Source organism: Pleurodeles waltl, chromosome 5, assembly GCF_031143425.1.
Source record: "Pleurodeles waltl isolate 20211129_DDA chromosome 5, aPleWal1.hap1.20221129, whole genome shotgun sequence".
Lineage (NCBI taxonomy): Eukaryota > Metazoa > Chordata > Amphibia > Caudata > Salamandridae > Pleurodeles > Pleurodeles waltl.
Genome location: NC_090444.1, coordinates 777,011,800 through 777,032,314, shown reverse-complemented (window position 1 = coordinate 777,032,314; position 20,515 = coordinate 777,011,800). Strand labels below are relative to the sequence as shown.

At 48.5% G+C, this 20,515-nt stretch overlaps 1 protein-coding gene across 1 annotated transcript in view; it reads left to right on the top strand.

Annotated features, from left to right (window-relative positions):
- Positions 1-9,090: 9,090 nt before the first annotated feature.
- LOC138297057 (cystatin-like) overlaps positions 9,091-20,515 on the top strand; it is a 41,393-nt gene continuing 29,968 nt past the window's right edge. Inside the window, exon 1 of the mRNA XM_069236567.1 lies at positions 9,091-9,280. Within this exon, the coding sequence (XP_069092668.1) occupies positions 9,091-9,280 (190 nt within the window). The remainder of the gene's footprint in view (positions 9,281-20,515) is intronic.

Genomic DNA, 20,515 nt, shown 5'->3' with positions numbered 1-20,515 from the left:
AACACGACTCAAAATACAAAAATCTTCCTGTATGTGTGTTGAGTCCAGGCCTAGGTATGTGTGACGCAGTTGTAAATGAAGCCATGTGGGCCCCTGAAATGGCGGCTGTCTGACCTCTAAACTGGGACAATGGGATGTGAGGTAACTGCGCTGGCGTTGTACACCGTCGCGGTAGGCGGTCGAAGACCGCGGCGCAATGCTGCATTGGTTAACATTGGACTCTATGGGTCCCAGGAGCCAATGACGAAGTGCGCCGGCGGTGATGATACGCACCGCCACAGACGTGACCGCCATTTTCTATCTGTTGAATCACTCGATACCTGATCTTCGACAGGAGAGGACCTACACTGCAAGTGCTGCTGTGACCTCGGTCTGGAAGAGACAATGGCACGTGCGTCTGGGGAAAGGGCCCCTGCCTTCACTGCACAGGAGTTGGAGAAGCTCGTGGACGGGGTCCTCCCCCAGTACACGCTACTCTACGGTCCTCCAGACCAACAGGTGAGTACATAGGGTGCAAGTTGGATGGGCTATGCCTGGGTGGAGAGGGCTGGATGTAAGTAGGAAGGGGTCAGAGTTATGCGAGCATGAAGGAGTGTGAATGTTTCTGCCACATGGCAAGGGCAGGGATGTGGGCCACTCACTTCGACGGTGCAGTTGGTAATGACTTCTCTTCTTCCCCTGTACATGTCATGTAGGTCAGCGCCCACCAGAAGAAGGATATTTGGTGTGCCATCGCCAAGGACGTCCGGACCCTGGGGGTCCACCAGAGACGGAGCACCCACTGCCGTAAAAGATAGGAGGACATTCGCCGCTGGAGCAAGAAGACGGCTGAGGCTCAGCTGGGGATGGCCTCCCAACGTGGGAGGGGTGCCCGTTGCACCATGACCCCCTGATGTTCCGGATCCTGGCGGTGGCCTACCCTGAGTTGGATGGGCACATGAGGGCATCACAGCAGACACAAGGGGGTGAGTACACTCACATTCTCATGACTTTGCGTGCAGTGGAGGGGTCTGGGTGGGGGAGGAGGGCTGTGGGTTTCCCTAGGCCAGGGCGAGTTCCGTAGGCTAGGCCCCTCCGTAATGCAGGCAATGTGCCACTCCACCCCACCTCTGTAGAGTGCCAAGTACAGGTATACATGCCCCTGTGTCATCTATGTGGGCAGATGACACTCATAGGCAAGTAGGCCATATCCCAGGAACTGCATCTGTAGAGGCCAAGAGCACGGCATAGTGCAGGGGGCAGCTGTGTCTGTATTGTCCGCCAACGGTAGCGGTAAGCCATGCACTCAACCTGTCTTTCTTCTGTTTCCCCACCCCTTTTTGTGGTCTCCCTGTTCTTTTGTGCATCAGCATCATCAGGCGGAGGTACAGGGGCACCGGAGCACGAGGGCCACATGGCCATGGAGGGCTAAACCATGGACTCCGAATACACCAGTGGGGCGGAGGGCGAGGGGAGCTTCACGGCGGTCAGCGGATCAGCAAACAGCGACACGGACTCGTCCTCCGATGGGAGCTCCCTTGTGGTGGCGGCACCATCTGTGCCCCCCACTTCTACAGGTACAGCCGCCACCCCCCCTACCAGCACCGCCCTCCCAGCAGCCCCTCAGCCTTTGCCCCGTGCCCGCTCATCCAGGAGGGTGGGCATCACCTTCGCCCCAGGCACCTCAGCCTCTGCCCCTGTCACCCCTGCTCCCCTCAGTGAGGAGGCCATTGACCTCCTCAGGTCACTCACTGTTGGGCAGTCTACCATTGTGAATGCCATCCAGGGTGTAGAGAGGGAATTGCAACACACCAATGCATTCCTGGAGGGCATTCATTCTGGTCAGGCTGTCCATCATCGAACCCTGCAATCTCTGGCCTCAGCACTGATGGCAGCCATTGTCCCTGTGTCTAGGCTCCCCCCTCCAACTTCCTCCACCCAGACCCAATCCCCTGTACCTCAACCTATCCCAAGCACACCATCAGATCAGCCTGCACACACCTCAACACACAAGGGCAGCTCAGGCAAACATAGGCACCACACATCCCACAGGCACTCACACAAGCATCACCCACATACAGACACAGCAACATCCACTGCCTCCACTGTGTCACCCTCCTCGTCGTCTCCCTCCTCCATCCCAGTGTCGTCTACACTCTCACCTGCATGCACTACCACAACAGCCACTAGGACTCGCACCAAAACACCCAGCACCACACCCCGCTCACCTGCACTCACCACCCCCACTACCATTTACACGTCCCCTGTGTCCTCTCCCAGTGTGTCTGTGACACCCCCTCCCAAAGTACACAAACGCGGGCACACACACACCCAACATCCATCCACCTCACGACAGCCTCCAGAACATGCACCTGCACCCAAATCACCAAAAGTTACACCTCCTACAACCACCTCCTCTTCTTCCACTCCCAGCCCCCCCTCCAGCTACCCGTCCCAGTGTTTGTCAGAAACTTTTCCTGAGCAACCTTGACCTGTGTCCCATCACCCCCCCTCCAATTCATAGGTCCCGTAGTAGCACCTCAGCCAAAAAGATTCCGGTACCAGTGGTGCCTGTTCGAGGTATGTGGAGTGCACCGGGCACCAGGGTAGCCAGTGTGACACGGAGCCAAAGCACTGCCAGTCCACCCCCTGTGAAACACCAGAAGTTGGACAGTGCCCGACGGGAGAGGGTGAAGACACTTGCCGGCAAAGCCGCCACAAGGGTCCCGGGGGGAGTGTCGAGTCAGCTGTGACTCCTCCCAAGGTGGTTAAGGGGCAGAAGAAGTCTCCAAAGTCTGGGAAGAGCAGCACGGCGGAGAAGGCTGCCATCCTCCCCGCTGCCCAAGACGCCACCGCCAGCCCCATTGTCACTGGTCAGGAGACCACCGCCAGAGTCAGTGCCCAGGAGGGCAGCACTATCGTCACTGGTCAGGAGACCACCGCCAGAGTCAGTGCCCAGGAGGGCCCCGGCAGCCACAGCCCCGCTGGGCAATGAGGGACCGCCATGGCACACACCGCTGCACAGGTCAGAGACAACAAAGTCAAGCACCGCTGAACAGGGCAAGCACTGCTGAACAGGGCAAAGACCGCTGAACAGGGCAAAGACCGCCATGGCAAGCACCGCTGAACAGGGCATGCACCGCCAACTCAAGCACCGCTAGCCCATGAGCGGCAGGGGCAGTGATGCAACAGGGACCGTCACGGGGTGAGTGATGCACTCTGGGCACCAGTCCCCCTCCAGAACCAGTGGAGACATGCATCCACTCCATCTATCCTGCATAGGATGAAGCACTCTGGGCACCAGTCCCCCTCCAGAAGCAGTGGAGACATGCATCCACTCCATCTATCCTGCACAGGATGAAACACTCTGGGCACCAGTCCCCCTCCAGAACCAGTGGAGACATGCATCCACTCCATCTCTCCTGCACAGGATGAAGCACTCTGGGCACCAGTCCCCCTCCAGAACCAGTGGAGACATGCATCCACTGCATCTATCCTGCACAGGATGAAGCACTCTGGGCACCAGTCCCCCTCCAGAACCAGTGGAGACTGTTATCCACTTGAGAGACTGTGGATTTGCACTCCCCAGGATTGAACAGTGGGCAAACCACCCACTGTAGAGACTTGAGAGACTGTGGCTTTGCACCTCCCAGGATGGTACAGTGGGCAAACCACCCACTGTAGAGACTTGAGAGACTGTGGCTTTGCACTCCCCAGGATACATCAATGGGCATGGAGCCCCGTCGTGGATCTGGCGTGGTGCAGTCATCCGGCTGAGGTGCCACCCCTTCCCTTCCCCCTGAGGTGCCTGTTGTATTACTATCTGATGCCCCTGCAGTGTTCTCTCTGTTCCAGGACAGGTATCGTGTGTGGGCCTCGCCCATGCATTTTGGGCCCAGTGGTCCACGGACATTGAAATGTGCATACCTGTACTACGAATCGTGATGTATACATTTGGAATGTGTATTTATTGATGTATATATGAGCTTACTGTTTTTTGATACATTACAATGGTTGAACTCATTTCCTTTTGTCTTAGCATTCTTCCAGGGGGGTTGGGGGTTGTTACTGTGATGTTCGGAAATGCATTGGTGTGTGTGTTGTAGTGGGTGAGGGTCGGGTTGGGGGTGGGGGTGGGGGTGTTGCATGTGTGTGTCCTTGACTTTTGCCTCCCCTCTCCCCTATGTCGTAGGTGCAGTACTCACCGTTGTCTTCGGCGCCGCCGTTGCTGATGTTCGCAGAGGAGCAGGAAGACAAGCGCAGGGAGTATTTGGAGTTCCGGCTCCATGGTGCCCTCCTTCCTCGTGGAGTTTGTTCAGGTGAGCGTTTTCCCATTGAAATGTCTGTTTCCGCAGTGTTTTTATCCACGGTGAATCCGCCCCGGAAAAGGTGGCGGATTGGCCTGTTGTAATACTGTGGGCGGTACTTTGTCTTCCACCTGTCTGTTGCCGGTGACCGCCGCGCTGCTTGTCTGTACTGCCGTGGCGGTCGGAGTGTTAAAGTGGCTGTCTATGTTGGCGGTTTCCGCCACGGTCATAATTTCCTTTTTTTTTCGCCGGCCTGTTTGCGGTATTACCGCCGCTTTAACACCGTCCGCCAGGGTTGTAATGACCCCCACAGAGTTTTGCAACTACGCATTTGCTGACCTGTTCCTGGATGTCTTTCAGAAGTCCCACAGCCTAGGGCATTCCTCTAGTGCCTTGCAGAAATCATTGCAGGTAACCTCTAAAGCAGCTAGCAAACCTTGCAGCTCTGGAAGCAACCGAGACTCCAGCACCTGATCCGCTCCAGAACCCTCATCCTCCTAACCTTTTGACCTCCACGGCCAGTGCCTTGCAAGGTCTATCCTTTCCTGCATTCTATTTTGTCCTGCTCCCTGCAAATTATGAGTAGACCCAGACTCCTTCTGAGACGGCTGAGCCATACTGCTGAGCCGTATGTGCTCTGGTCATCATAGCCATATAGGCTTCTTGTTTTGGCACCAAGACAGGGGCAACCAAATCATTGCCCAAGAGATAACCAGCATCTGGCTTCTCTCTTATTCCTAGATTTATCATGGTTTCTTATATGTGATTTTATCTCAACTCAGGATAGCAGGTTTTCCATGTTTTTACCTATGGCTACAAAACCAATATCCTTGGTACCAGGAAGAATTTCCTCAGGCTTGATATACTTTCAGTCATGGGCCTGAAAGCCCTAGTATCTCTCAGGGCAGACATCTGCCTCCCATTAAAACTGACATCCTGCATAATCCCCATTGTGTTAGGATGAATGTGTTTCAGAACATTCTGGGTCCCTCTCCCAGATGTCCATAGCAACTAAATTGAGTGCAACGGGGCACTTCGGGTCCCTTCACCCACATGTAAAACGTTGTTGCTTAAGCTACGACTCTGGCATTGCTCTACAAGCTTTGCCTTCCCACTCACAGGTGTCCTAGGTACACTTAGCTCAAAGCATCAGCACTGAATGTGAAAGACAGGTTGTTGTAATCCCGAAGAACGCCACTCAGTTCGTAGCTCAAGTTAAATCATTGAATTTGGGGTACTAACAATCCCCGAAAATGGATCAGGGGCATTGTGGAAACAGTAAGCCCATTTCACTCTTTATAGTGTCATACACACACAGCACTAAAAAGAACAGATATTTTTAAAGAAAAGTATTTATTACAGCAGGGTAACCCCGTTGCTTAGTACATTTAAAATAACAACACAGGATATCACAAAAAACATGAAGAAGTCATGTTGCAAACTAGATTAAAATGAACATTTCTAACATGGTTAAAATGTCATCTAAAAGCCTAACATCTAAATCTATGTCCAAGCACTACCAAAGGAGAGGTGTAGTAGAGCAACTTGTGGCATTGAGTTTCTTGGGCAGGACACTGCATACCTTGTGGACAGTTCAGGTGGTCATTATCAAAAAAGCTGTGGAGGAAGTGGTCCCTGCAAAAGTCAACTGCGGTAGAAGCTCTCCTTGGATACTCAGCTCTTATCAGCTTCAGACAGGATACATCAGCTTCTTTAAATGCCAGCAATAACCAAAAAATCATCTTTGGATAGTATCTGGCAGGAGAACATGGGAGGGAGGACTTCTCTACCTGAAGGGTCGCATGCTCGTCCTTAAATACTAACATGTTATCACGGATGAAGAACTTTGACATAGTTTTAGGAATGTGGTGTACAGATTACAAGCCCCAGAAAAGGGCTCCTTGATGTATCTTTTAGGAAAAATGGGAGACAAGGAAGCATCAATTTTAACATTTCTTTGATGAATTTTCAAGGGATGTTTCTTGATGGACTTGATATATTGATAAAGGAGCGTTTGTTTCAGACTGAGCGTTTCATCATGTATTATATCTGGGTCATTATCGGAACACCTTGACAACTTCTGACCCTTTCTCAATTCAACGAATGATAAGGGCAGACAACATTCATGTTATTGTAGTGTATAATAGATATGACAGAATTTGGAACAATTGTGATCCAAGTTGGATTTGAGAGACTGTCAGAATGGAGTTGGACCTTAGGGACTTTACGTCAATGTTGGTTATCAAGGGTGCTATTAGTTAAGGGGATTTCACATGAAAGTATCATGAATAATGTCCCTCCTGGTGGCACTTATAACAGGTCACCCCTTTGGAGTTGGAAGAGCCTGCCTGTCCTCCCTTCCCATGATGCTCCTTAACAGACACACCTAAAGCTTTCCAATTTCGACTGGACCCTCCCTGAGTCTCTTAAGAAGTGCCCTTGCCCTTACGCTAAGGTTTGGAACTAGTCTGTGAAGGGTTCTGATCCCCTATTGGCTTGTAACCATGCCGTTCTTGTGAACTCCTTTAGCTAACCATTTGTCAGCCAGCACTGCAAATTTCTCTGGATCCCTCTCTGTCAGAGAAGATAGGTCTTACCTAAGTTGGGTAGAGTACTCCTCCTTGAACCACTCTGTCACCATCAATTGTTTAAGGGAAAAAACATTCATTTCCATATCTATCACCTACTCATTTTAGTCATGCAATAGACCACACATCCATGTTTCAAAAGGAACACCATCTGGTCTCATGCAGTAATAGAACATCTGAAGGTACTGAGCTGGCTTCCACCCAGATCATCCAATCAGAGTTTCCGTCATGCACAGGTAGACCATCTTCTGTTCCACAGGCATCCTTCCAATGATGGCTGTCTGTTCCAAAGGCAAGAGCCCCATTAAAGCTGTTGCCTTAGAAACCTCTTTCAAGGCCTGTGCCTTACAGGTGATTTCAAGGCTTGCAAACCATTCCAAGATATCTTGGCCTCTCACGCACACATGTACATGCTCTTTTGGAATCATGCCCACTTCATGACCTGAGATGGAGATGTAATTGCTCCTCTCAGATAGAGCTGCACCTGCTGACATTGTAGGCTTCTTCTCAAGAGCAATCCTTTCCCTTTCTGTTTCTTTCTGTGTTCTTTTCCCTCTCCGCTTGCTCTCTCAATTTCTCTTCACACACCCATTTCTCCAGTCTCTCTCACCTCCTTTACCCTTGTTCCTGGCAAGCTAGCCTCAAACTCTCCCTGGCCTTCTCCCCCTACTCAGCTTTAGCAAGTTCAGGTTCTCCACTAAACTCAACCCACTTAAGGGAAATACTCCTGGAATTTGTGATAGTGGTATCCTAGATATTAGAGGTGGTGAATGGATTGGGGAAACTCTAGCAAATGAATTACGAAGCATTTTTGGCGTGTGTCTGGGATATATCTGTGCTAAGAGGACACAAGAGCCAGACACTCTCCTCCCATCGTTCCTAATATGGTTCACTCTTGAAGTCTACAACAGCCTCCTTTCTTTCATCCATTCTCTCAATCTGGTTCCTAATGAAATCAGCAAACACCTCTCTTTCCTTGCTCCTGGAAACTCTCCACCCTGTGTCCCTACATAGATCCTTCATCTGAACATGGTGCTAAGGTCTACACCCAACCTTTGTTCTCCATTGTTAAAGTGTAAAGACTTTGTGTGACACAAACTAGACTTATGTTGTCACTGGTTTATATTGGAAATGGCCTCTGTAGTGTTTATGCCCTAGACTTCTTTACATTAAGCTTTCAACTGCTTGCCACCAATTGACAGAAGTAACTTAACAATTTACATTTACTCCTGCTGCTGCTGTTGGCTTTATGGTGTCAGTGGATAATGCATAGGTAAAACGTCATGAGTGTTAGGATGTTGACAGAGCTGGACTAGGGTATCAAAAGCAGGCCTGAACCAAAATGCTCAAAACAGTCCCTCACCCTGTGTCTCTACACACAACATCTCCCTTTCAAGGCATCCATTCTCTCACGTTCCTTCTCTACTCCCTTTCTTCTCCCTCTCTGTTTGATTTTTTGTTTACCTTCCCACTTCCTCCCTCTCTTTTTCTCACTACTGAAGCCTCCCTTTGCCTGCTGTAGTTACCCTCAGGGAGCTGGGGAAAGTGACAGAGGCACATGGGCCCCTATTACAGAAGAAGAACATTGTCCAGGTCTGCACTAGGTGCACTTTTCAACATATGCAGCTGCTGCAGACTTGGACTGTGTACCATGTTATCATGAATGTGCTACCCCAAGGGCAGCGCTTTTAGTGAGACAAGCAGCTGCTTACAAGTTGCTTTGTGTAGGTGGCAGCTGCCTTTACTTTAAAGAAAGAAAAGAGATCCTCCGGCAAATGTGTGCAGTGAGTGATTGCATCTACTTGCAGGGGTATGTCCGGGCGGGTCCATGGGGTCCACTTTGCCCTCTACGAAGTGTTGCCCTCAGGTAACACTCTAGCAATGGACCCCTTGGTTGTGCTACAGTCAGTATACCTCCTTAGGACTTGTTTGCCTCCGGGCCTGCATCCATAATAACATGCAGGCATGATGGCAAAGTGGTTCCCTGATTTCCATGGAGCAATGCATCTATGCAAATGAGGGAACACCCTCTCAAGCAGCACTGGCGCTACATGTGCACCAGCGTTATTAGTGTTACAGAAATCGCCGCACAAGCGTCTTCATCCCTTTCTGTAATAAACTAATGTCCTTGGGGTGCACAAAGCAGCTGAACATGCCTTTGTGCTCCTGGGGCGAGATGCATAATAAGGTAGCAGGAGCGGCCTTGCGCATTCACAATGGGCTTGCAAAGGCGCGAGCCAACAAGGGAAATGCCTGGCCGAATAAAAGGCCCGCTGTTACCCTACTGCAGTGTGGATGATAAAGCAAAGCAGTTGCTCTGCTGTACATTATCAGCAATAAGCAGCAACGCCCCTGGTATTGCCTGGAGTACCTCATTAAAAGTGCGCTGCGGGACAAACAGCGACAGTGAGTCCTAACTGTTACAATTACACATCGAATGCACCACGCTGGCATGGTCCACTGCACACCTTTATTGAGTGTACCTGGCGCAGGCCGGGGCATTGCACCCGATTATTAAAAACATGAGTTGTAATCGGCACAAGCCAAACTTGTCTTTGCTCGGGAGAGGACTGAGGTGAATTGTGAATTGAGGCCTTTGTCTTTGTTTAGAAATGTGGAATTCCCCAGAGAACATTTTTAATAAAACAGTCAACAGTGTGACGAGGGACAGCTTGAACTAATCAACACTGTTATGAAAGGTTGCTGCCTGTGTAAGCAAAGTTTGGGCCAAACTGCACAATCTGTGTTTCGGATACATTATCATAGACTAACGAATAAAGGCAGTGGTATCTACATTTTAATAGTTAACCAATCAATTACGATACCGTTGTAAAACGTGACAAACTTTTTTGTGTGAACTAAATAATATGGCAGTACTTGTCCTCGTACTCTGTACACATTAAAGCATAACAAGACGCAATTTAACCCAACCAAGGAGGTTTGAACTTTACATAAGATATGGGGAACTACTTGTGTTATCTTAACAATTAGTCATATTCGTGGCTGTTAAATACAGTTTCAAAATGGGTTATTTTTGTATATCATGTGGTTTTATTATCAAAGTGAATAAGCTGCTATAATTTCTCTCCATAAATCAATTGAAGATAACTCTTATCAAGTGGTATTCCGAACGACTGGTGCTCCTTCAATAGCTCCCAGTTCGGGGGCTGTCAAACCCCAGCTTAGAAGACACAGAACTTAGCTTTTAATACTTCAACGAAATATAATATTGTAACCTTAGATCTTTGATGGGATGCACGCTTGCGATTATCATCCAAAATTTGACATAATTATGTTTTATTCATAGCTACAATGGCGCCCTTGTCATTTCATCTCGACTTGGTTAATGGAACTCTGCTTGGCTGCCAATCAAAGAACGATGCAAAGATGAAAATTAATAGAAATACACAAAAAGCTGATTTGCAGGTCCAAACCAAGGGATCACATTGAGACCAGTTTTAACCAGTCAAATGGCTTGCTGTAAAATGTGGACTACAATTTAGAATCCTTTGTGTTGCCACATCCATCGTGCAACAAGCCCAGGCAAAGCTGATAGTTCTAATTTTAATTAGCTAACAAATGCAAACGCAGGCATACACAGATGTTCGCAGACTAATTGTACTATGCCTCTGTGCAACCTTCATCTTTCTGTGTCACGTGCACTCCCTGTTATTTACTCCCCAGTACTGCGGTGCTACGTGGCCTTAGCACTCAAAGCTTAGGGATTAAAACACTTATAAGACTGATCATGAGAAGCAAATTCAGTTTGCACTTATAGGCATTCTACCCCAGTCCCAGAACTTTAAATAAAAGGTTGTAGGATTTAAAGGCTGCTTTACAAAGTGTTTGGCCACTACTCCCCTAAGTTTTTTTTGCCAAATTTAGTTTTTTTTTTTTAAGTGTAGTGGTAGATGTTAAGCAGGCAAGGGCAGTAGGTGCTAAAGGTCAGTTAACAAGTCAGCCTCAATGGAGAGTTCTTAATCATTGCATCCTAAGTGTGCAGCGGTTCGTCTTCTTGCTCGTAAGCGAGAGCAGTGTTCGGCTTCCTCTTCGAGAGCCTCTTCCCTCTATTCCATCAACTATACGAAACAGCCCTTGCTGTATTCAGAAATGGCTCCGGCACACAATGGGGAATGTCTAGTGCAACTTATTATCCTCCTGGAACCTGTATCATTGCATGCAACCTGAGTTTTGACATCACATACTTCCGAAAGAACCCTGATTTCTACGGTTCAGCCTTCATTAAATGTTCGCATACTCACAGACACACACTCACCCCTTAGTAGGCATTCATCCAACTGAGCCATCCCATTGAACCTCAAACCTGCAATATTCCAAGATTCCTACTTGCACTTTTTCATCTTCAGTGTGGTAATGTCCTGGCTCCTGGCGTGGCACTGACCACCTGAGGTGGTTAGTTTAGTTTCCCGACCCAGTTAAAGGAGGTCTCATGGACTTGTAGGTGATGCAACTGGTCTTGAAGATCATACAGGTCTTGCAGGGGGCAAATGTATTCCTTCAGTGTTGGAGTTATGCGATCAATCCCTTGAACCAGTGTTCTGCTACGTGTAGAATGCCTTTTAAGGGTTCCCAAGTTGGTGTCTGCTAAATTGTGAAGCAGACTGTTGCCTCTCTCAAAGTAATATTGGCCAGGACTTGCACTGCTGTTCTGAAATCAGAATTTTGAAGCAAGGGGTTCACATTTTTCAGCCAATAAAGCAGGTACAGTACAGTATTGGGGGCAATGTGTTCTTTTAAGGTGGGGTCTGTATCAGTGGTTAATCTAAGGTATTTTACCTTATCTATTATTATACATAGGGGGTGAATTTATCAAAGTTCATGTCATAGTTCCAGTCTGGAATCTGTAGTTGTTGGGTGATTGTTGGAAAATGAGATTTTTACCTTCGGACTTAGGCCCTCATTCTGACCCTGGCGGTCTTTGACCGCCAGGGCGGAGGACCGCGGGAGCACCGCCGACAAGCCGGCGGTGCTCCAATGGGGATTCCGACCGCGGCGGTAAAGCCGCGGTCGGACCGGCACCACTGGCGGGGTCCCGCCAGTGTACCGCGGCCCCATTGAATCCTCCGCGGCGGCGCAGCTTGCTGCACCGCCGCGGGGATTCTGACCCCCCCTACCGCCATCCAGATCCCGGCGGTCGGACCGCCGAGATCCGGATGGCGGTAGGGGGGGTCGCGGGGCCCCTGGGGGCCCCTGCAGTGCCCATGCCACTGGCATGGGCATTGCAGGGGCCCCCGTAAGAGGGCCCCTACATGTATTTCACTGTCTGCTGCGCAGACAGTGAAATACGCGACGGGTGCAACTGCACCCGTCGCACAGCTTCCACTCCGCCGGCTCGATTCCGAGCCGGCTTCATCGTGGAAGCCTCTTTCCCGCTGGGCTGGCTGGCGGTCTGAAGGAGACCGCCCGCCAGCCCAGCGGGAAAGTCAGAATTACCGCCGCGGTCTTTCGACCGCGGAACGGTAACCTGACGGCGGGACTTTGGCGGGCGGCCTCCGCCGCCCGCCAAGGTCAGAATGAGGGCCTTAGTCTTTTTTTGAGGTGAAAATCCTTCAACCGGGGCAAACCTGGATCTTGATCCGATGTCCTTGGAGCCCTCCTCGGATACGCTGGCTGGGAGGTCCCAGTCAACTTTCTACGTTCGGACGTAGTCTTTTTTTTTTTAAAAAGATTTTCTTCACCGGGATGAACCTGCAAGTCAGGCCGGGTCGCGGTTGAGGCAAGCCGGCTAGAGTTGCCGCGGCGGGTCAGTCCCTCTATGGAGCTTTTTTCCAAAAGTTCTCCAAAGTTCTCCAAACTTCTGGATCTTCTTCCAGATGTTCTTTTAAGGTTCTTTTGGGGTCCACAGCTCACCCCAAGGTTCCAGAAGCTCTGAGATGCTCCTTGGGGGTGTGGACTACAACTCCCAGGAAGCACCTGGCGCAAACTCCTTTTTGGCCACTGGACAGTGGTCAGCTGGTTGGTTTCTTCAGGAGTTAGTGTGGGTGACTCTGGTTAGCAAGTTTTCACCTGTAGCAAACAGGGAGTCCCTCCTTGAACCAGTTGAAGCCAGGTAAAGTCCTTCTTGTGGTGAAGCCCAAGTGTGCAGCTGGTTCAGTCCTTCAGAGTGCAGGGTCCAGGTGCAGGCCAGGGGTCCAGCAGGGCAGTCCTTCTTCTTCTGTAGTTCTTCCTGGTGGGGAACTGAGGTGTGGGTGCAGGTCTGCCAGTTTTATCCCTGCTACTGGGCGAAAAACAGGGGGGTCCTGGTTCTCCAATCAGGGGCAGGGTCCTTCCCCCTGTGATGACCACTTCCTGGGAAGTGTGGCAAAAATCAATCCCAGGGAGCAACATTCCTCAAAAATCCATCATGGCTGAAAGTGATTTTTGGAGGTTACATCTGGCTGAGCTCACCCACTGGTGTGGCTAAAAATCCAAAACACACCCCTCTCCTGCACTCTCCTAATCTAATCAAAGGGGCACCTAATTGTCTGGGTTTGCAGGATGTGGGGGTGTTGCTGGGTTGCTCCAAATGTCATTCTCTGCCTTTGAAGACCAGTTTGGCAGCCCTCCCCCTTCCTGCCTCACCATCTGCTGAGGGGAGATCTCCTCTCACAGGCACATCTCTTTGTGTTAAGCCAGGCCACTTCACACCTCATCAAGGAAGCCTGGCCAGGCTGCCAGAGGCTGGCCAATCAGAGCACAGCAGCAAAAACACTGCAGGGCTGAAGTTGGCAACTTTTCAGGTAAAGTTTAAAACTCTTAACCTGAACAAGTTATGTTAACCCCTTCGCTGCCAGGCCTTTTCCCTCTCAGGTGCCAAGCCTTTTTTTTTGCCTATTTGGGGTAGTTCGCGCTTAGGCCCTCAAACCTTTTTGTTCACATAAGCTACCAACACCAAATTTGCGTCCTTTTTTTTCAACATCATAGGGATTCTAGAGGTACCCAGACTTTGTGCGTTCCCCTGAAGGAGACCAAGAAATTAGCCAAAATACAGAGGAAAATTTAGTTTTTAAAAAAAAAATGGGAAACAAGGGCTGCAGAAGAAGGCTCGTGGTTTTTCCCCTGAAAATGGCATCAACAAAGGGTTTGCGGTGGCAAAATCACCATCTTCCCAGCATTCAGGAACAGGCAGAGTTGAATTAGAAAACCCAATTTTTCAACTCAATTTTGACATTTTACTGGGACATACCCCATTTTTACTATTTTTTGTGCTTTCAGCCTCCTTCCAGTTAGTGACAGAAATGGTTGAGAAACCAATGCTCGATCCCAGAAACCTAAACATTTCTGAAAAGTACACAAAATTCCGAATTCAGCAAGGGGTCATTTGTGTAGATCCTACAAGTGTTTCCTATAGAAAATAACAGCTGAAATAAAAGAATATTGAAATTGAGGTGAAAAAAAACAGCCATTTTTCTCCATGTTTTACTCTAACTTTTTCCTGCGATGTCCGATTTTTGAAAGCAATATACCGTTACGTCAGCTGGACTCTTCTGGTTGCGGGGATATATAGGGCTTGTAGGTTCATCAAGAACTCTCGGTACCCAGAGCCAATAAATGAGCTGCACCTTGCAATGGGTTTTCATTCTATACCGAGTATACAGCAATTCATTTGAAATATAAAAAGTGAAAAATAGGTATCAAGAAAACCTTTTTATTTCCAAAATAAATTGACACAAGATAAGGTGTTGAGAAGCAGTGGTTATTTGCACATCTCTGAATTCTGGGGGTGCTCATACTAGCATGTGAATTACAGGGCATTTCTCAACTAGAAGTCTTTTTTTTTACACACTGTCTTACATTTGGAAGGAAAAAATGTAGAGTAGGACAAGGGGCAATAACTCTTGGTTTTCTATTCTGTCTTGCTCCAAGTCTCCCGATAAAAATGGTACCTCACTTGCGGGAGTAGGCCTAGCGCCCGTGACAGGAAATGCCACAAAAAACAACGTGGACACATCACATTTTCAGAAAGAAAACAGAGCTGTTTTTTGCAAAGTGCCTAGTTGTAGATTTTGGCCTCTAGCTCAGACAGAACCTAGGGAGCCTAGCAAAATTTGCGCAGTTTTGAAAACTAGAGACCCTGGGGAATCCAAGATGGGGTGACTTGTGGGGCTCTGACCCTTTGCAAACCTCAAAATTTGGCCAAAAAAAACACTTATTCCTCTCATTTCGGTGACAGAAAGTTCTGGAATCAGAGAGGAGCCACAAATCCTCCCAGTGTTCCCCCAAGTCTCCCGATAAAAATGATACCTCACTTGTGTGGATAGGCCTAGTGCCCGCGACAGGAAATGGCCCAAAACACAACGTGGACACATCACATTTTTCCACAGAAAACAGAGGTGTTTTCTGCAAAGTGCCTATCTGTAGATTTTGGCCTCTAGCTCAGCCGCCACCTAGGGAAACCTACCAAACCTGTGCATTTTTTAAAACAAGAGACCTAGGGGAATCCAAGATGGGGTGACTTGTGGGGCTCTCACCGGGTTCTGTTACCCAGAATCCTCTGCAAACCTCAAAATGTGGCTAAAAAAACACTTTTTCCCCACATTTTGGTGACAGAAATTTCTGTTAACTGAGATGAGCCACAAATTTCCTTCCACCCAGCGTTCCCCCAAGTCTCCCGATAAAAATGATACCTCACTTGTGTGGGTGGGCCAGGTGCCTGCAACAGAAAAAGGCCAAAAACTTGTAGAGATTGAGGGGATAGCACACGAGTTGATAAGCACATATTCTTCTTTTATACATCTTTAGGCTAACTCTGCTTTGGGGACCCACACAAGTGAGGTGTCATTTTACTTGGGAGACTGAGGGGAATGCTGGGGAGTAGGAACTTTGTCCTGGAGCAGTGATCGTACAAAGAAAAGTCAGGAAAATATGCTTTTTTAAGCAAATTTTGAGGTTTGCAGAGGAGTCTGGGTAAGAAAATGTTGGGGGATCCATGCAAGCCACACCTCCCTGGACTCCTTGGGGTGTCTACTTTTAAAAAATGTCTGGGTTTGGTAGGTTTCCCTAGATGAAGGCCGCACCCAGGACCAAAAACATAGGTGCCCCCTTCCCCCAAACTCAGGTAGTTTTGTAATATATCATTTTGATGTGTCCACATACGTCTGTGATGCGCCAAACACTAAAATTGTAAAAACAAACGCACTTAGGTTATGTGATAAAGACCCCTCAATCACCTACCAAGTTGGTGGCATGCTTCATCATCAGGGGTCCCACCTGAGACACCTAGCGTGTCACAAGTGTGCTGCGACGCCTGATTACAGAGGAGCAGGTGTTGTAATTTTTACCACACATACTAGTTGGATTTTGCATGAGGGTGAGTGATGGTTCAGTAGATTTTATTATATATATTTATTAACAAGAGATTTGACAAAAGTGAAATGCACTGTTAATAACTGAAAGGCCAAAAAACTGAACCAATGACCCACAGCTCGTGAGCTGTAAAGCCACGGCAAGGCACCAACCGCTTTACAGTCCATTCACACACCTTTCATACATGACATGCACAAGACCATTAACGCTGCCAGCCACGGGCCCAGCACATTACAACACTCGCATCAACAGACAGCGCCACTCAAGGGCCCATCACTTTCATACGCCCACATGCCTAATACAGCAATCACACCAGCTGATGAGTGTGTGGACTGCAGTTTGGCTGGCACCGCCAGCCAAGCCCCACCCCACGCACACCGCCAGCCAAACGCCACCCCATGCACACCGCCAGCCAAGCACCACCCCACTCACACCGCCAGCCAAGCGCCACCCCACACACACCATCCCCTTTTTTTTGTTTTTAAACAACAAAGAAACCACTCATCATAAATAAGTACAAAACTACAAACACAAAAGCTCTAACTGAATACATGACTAATGCCAACTGTGAAACTGAACATTTAAAAATATAAAACAGCAGTTTACGCTGACAGAATTTCCCAATAATTCTTCTGTGTGTGGTAGCTCCTGAAACAGCCACCCACACACACTCCAGGCTTTGAAGGACAATCAGGGCAGTACATTCTAGTCTCCTTCCTGATACCTCTTCGAGCACAGACTCTACATCTCTTAGCAGGAAAGTTTTTTTGGGCCGTGGGAGGAATGTGATCAGCAAAGTGACGATCTTTCAATCTAGCCACATCCTCCACCACTGCTTCTCTAGGAACTCTTGCCTGTTCCAGCACAACAAGGCTAGCTATGATAGACTCCTGAAATTTCACAAATGTCATCCTTGACTCTGGAGAACTATCCTTGAACACAACAAAAGCATTAAAAGTTGCCAGGTGGAACAAGTGAACCGCTAATTTCTTATACCAAACATAAGACTTACGAGCAGCAGTGTAAGGTTCCAACCTCTGATCTACTCTATCAACATCACCCATGTGCTTATCATAGTCTAAAATGCACACAGGTTTGTGCACTTTTGGCAACCTGACCCCAAACAGCCACAGGTGAAGTACTCTCATCATGGATGGTACTTAGCATGTATACATGCCACTTGTCTACAAATTTCAGAGCTAGCAGCTCATCATTCCGCAAGGCACTGCACTGTCCCTTCTCAAGTTTTTTTTACAGACAAGCTCTCTTGGATAGCCTTTCCGATTAGAGCGGATTGTGCCCTAAGCAACAGTGTCCACTCTGAACAACTCCTTGAACAACTGAACTCCAGTGTAGAAGTTATCTACATATAAATGGTGACCTTTGTTAAACAGTCGTCTACCAAGTTCCCACACAATTTTCTCACTAACTCCAAAAGTGTGTGACAACCAGGGGGATCAATATTGGAATCCCTACCAGTGTAGACCCAGAAATTATAAACATATCCTGTACTACTTTCAGACAGCATATACATCTTAATTCCATACCGTGCCCTCTTGCTAGGAATGTACTGCCTAAAAACCAAACGACCCTTGAACAGGACCAAAGACTCATCTACAGATATTTGTTTGCCTGGAACATAGATCTCTGAAAAACGATCTACCAAATGATCAAGGACAGGTCTAATCTTAAAAAGACGGTCAGAATCAGGGTGATCCCCTGCCAAGGCTAAAGCATTATCTACAAAATGCAACATCCGAAGAAGAAGCTCATACCGGTTACGACTCATGATGGAAGGAAATATAGCAGTTGCCATCAAGGGACTAGTAGACCAATATGAAGAAAGTGATGGCTTCCTTATCAGCCCCTTCAAAAAAGTTAAACCCAAGAACTTTTTCAACTCTTCCAGATTTGTGGGAATCCACCGGCTAGCTCTGGTGTGTGGCCTAAGTCTGGCAGCGTTGTCCCTCAAAAACTGCTCTGCATACAAATTAGTCTGCTCAACAATCCCTTCCAAAAATATATTGACCATAAACAACTCAAACAAGTTGACGGGCAAAAAGTTTTCGTATTAACTCGACACCCTGGGAAACCAATAAACGCAGGCAACTGTGGCTGCTCCATGTTTTCTGCAACCCACGTGTCAGGCCTTCCAATGGGAAACCTTTCAGCCGCTGGCTCCTTCACCATCGGCACATCAGTGTCCTCCTCTAAAACAGGCCCTTCATCAGCACTGAGAGTGGCTTCATCATAAAATGATTCCTCTCTGACAGAAAATTCACTTCCAGAATCTTGCACCTCCTCCTCTGCCTCAGATGCAGAGTCACTCTCATAATCATGGTCAGAAGATGACTCAAAAAGCACACTAACAACCTGCTGAGTGGTCATCCTCCGGCTAGCCATGATCCTCCCTACAACAATTAACTGGACAAATGTACCTCCAACAACCAGCACTGTGTAAGATAAGTAACAAACAAAGTGTAGCTTTATCACTAAGAGTTTTAAACTCAAAAACTATACTGCTCACTTACCTGAAAAAACTTGACTCACCAGCAACTACTCTGCACAGCCACAGAAATCACCAATGATATCCCACTAAAAAGAGAAAAAAAAGCAAATTAGACATAAGACAACTCAATAATCGTTGTGCATAAATCTAGGGACAATTTCACACACAATCCTGCATTCAGTACACCACCTACAAACATGTTATTCATGCATGGCAACAACACTCCTTTGGAGTAAATTTATTTACTTACCTAAAACATGCAACTACGCAAACCGCAGGACAACCACTGCCAAAACTGCAAAAAGCCACAGCAAAGTCAGCAAAAGCTTTGAACTAGAACAAAAAGGAGACGTAAACTCTTATTATCATAAATGCAAATACTTCACCAGTTGACAAACACCCCGCCGCCAACCATTTTCAAATTTTCCCTTGTGTCTAGTGTTCTTTGCTTGGGGCAGATGGGCCTAAAAAAAATAGGCCAATCTGCCCCCAAGGGGGGCAGAAATGCCATAAAATATATTTCCCCCTTTGGGGGCGAACCTTGCCCAAGGAGCCACCCCCCACACAAAGCACACACATGATCCCTGACGCTTAGTGGATTCTGCCCCGCTTGTGGGCAGATGGGCCTAAAAAAAGACAATAGGCCGATCTGCCCCCCCTGCCCAATAGTGCTTTTTGGCCCTTGGGGGCTACCCTTGCCCAAGGGGGCACCCCCCAACACACAAAAAAAATAAAAGAAAGAAAAAAGAAAAAATCCCTGGCATCTTCATGGTTTCTGCCCCCTCCTGGGGGCAGAAGGGCCTACAAAAAATAGGCCAATCTGCCCCCAAGGGGGGTAGACATGGCCTAGATTACATTGCCCCCTTTGGGGGGGCGACCCTTGCCCAAGGGGCCACCCCCCCACACAAAGCACACACATGATCCCTGGCGCTAAGTGGATTCTGCCCCCCTTGGGGGAAGATGGACCTAAAAAAAAAAAGGCTGATCTGCCTCCAAGGGGGGCAGAACTGCCCAATAGTACTTTTTTGCCCCTTGGGGACTACCCTTGCCCAAGGGGACGCCCCCAACACACACAAAAAAGCAAAAGAAAAAAAATGCCTGGCTTCTTCGGGGGGGCAGAAGGGCCTACAAAAACTAGGCCAATCTTCCCCCAAGGGGGGCCAAAGTGGCTACATCACATTGCCCCCTTTGGGGGGCGAGCCTTGCCCCAGGGGCCACCCCCCACACAAAGCACACACACACATACATTATCCCATGTGCTATGGGGATTCTGTAGAAAGGCCTAAAAAAAATAGGCCTATCTGACCCCAAGGGGGGCAGAACTGCCCAATAATACATTTGGGCCCATGGGGGCGACCCTTGCCCAAGGGGCCGCTCTCCAACACAAGAAAACAAACGACAAGAAAACAATCCCTGGTGTCTAGTGGTTTTCTGCCCCCCCCCCCCCCCGGTGGCAGATCGGCCTAAAAAGAAGGCCAATCTACCCCCAGGGGGTCAGAAACGGTAAAAATATTTATGCCCCCTAGGGGGAGCGGCCCTTACCGAAGGGGCCACCCCTCGGCACAAAACACACACAGAACACATTCCCTGGTGCCTAGTGGGCATTCCTGCTGCCCGATCGCATTGCGATCGGGCAGCAGAAATGCTCAAAGATACATCGAGGGAAAGGAAAACCCTTTCCTTTCCCTTGATGCCGCTTTCAGAGGCATCCCCCCTACCCCGAGGTGAAAACTCACCTCCTTCTTGTGGACGCGCTGGAAGCAAATGGCTTCCAGCGCGTCTTTCACCCTTTCATGATGTCAGCGCGCGATCACACGGTAACGTCA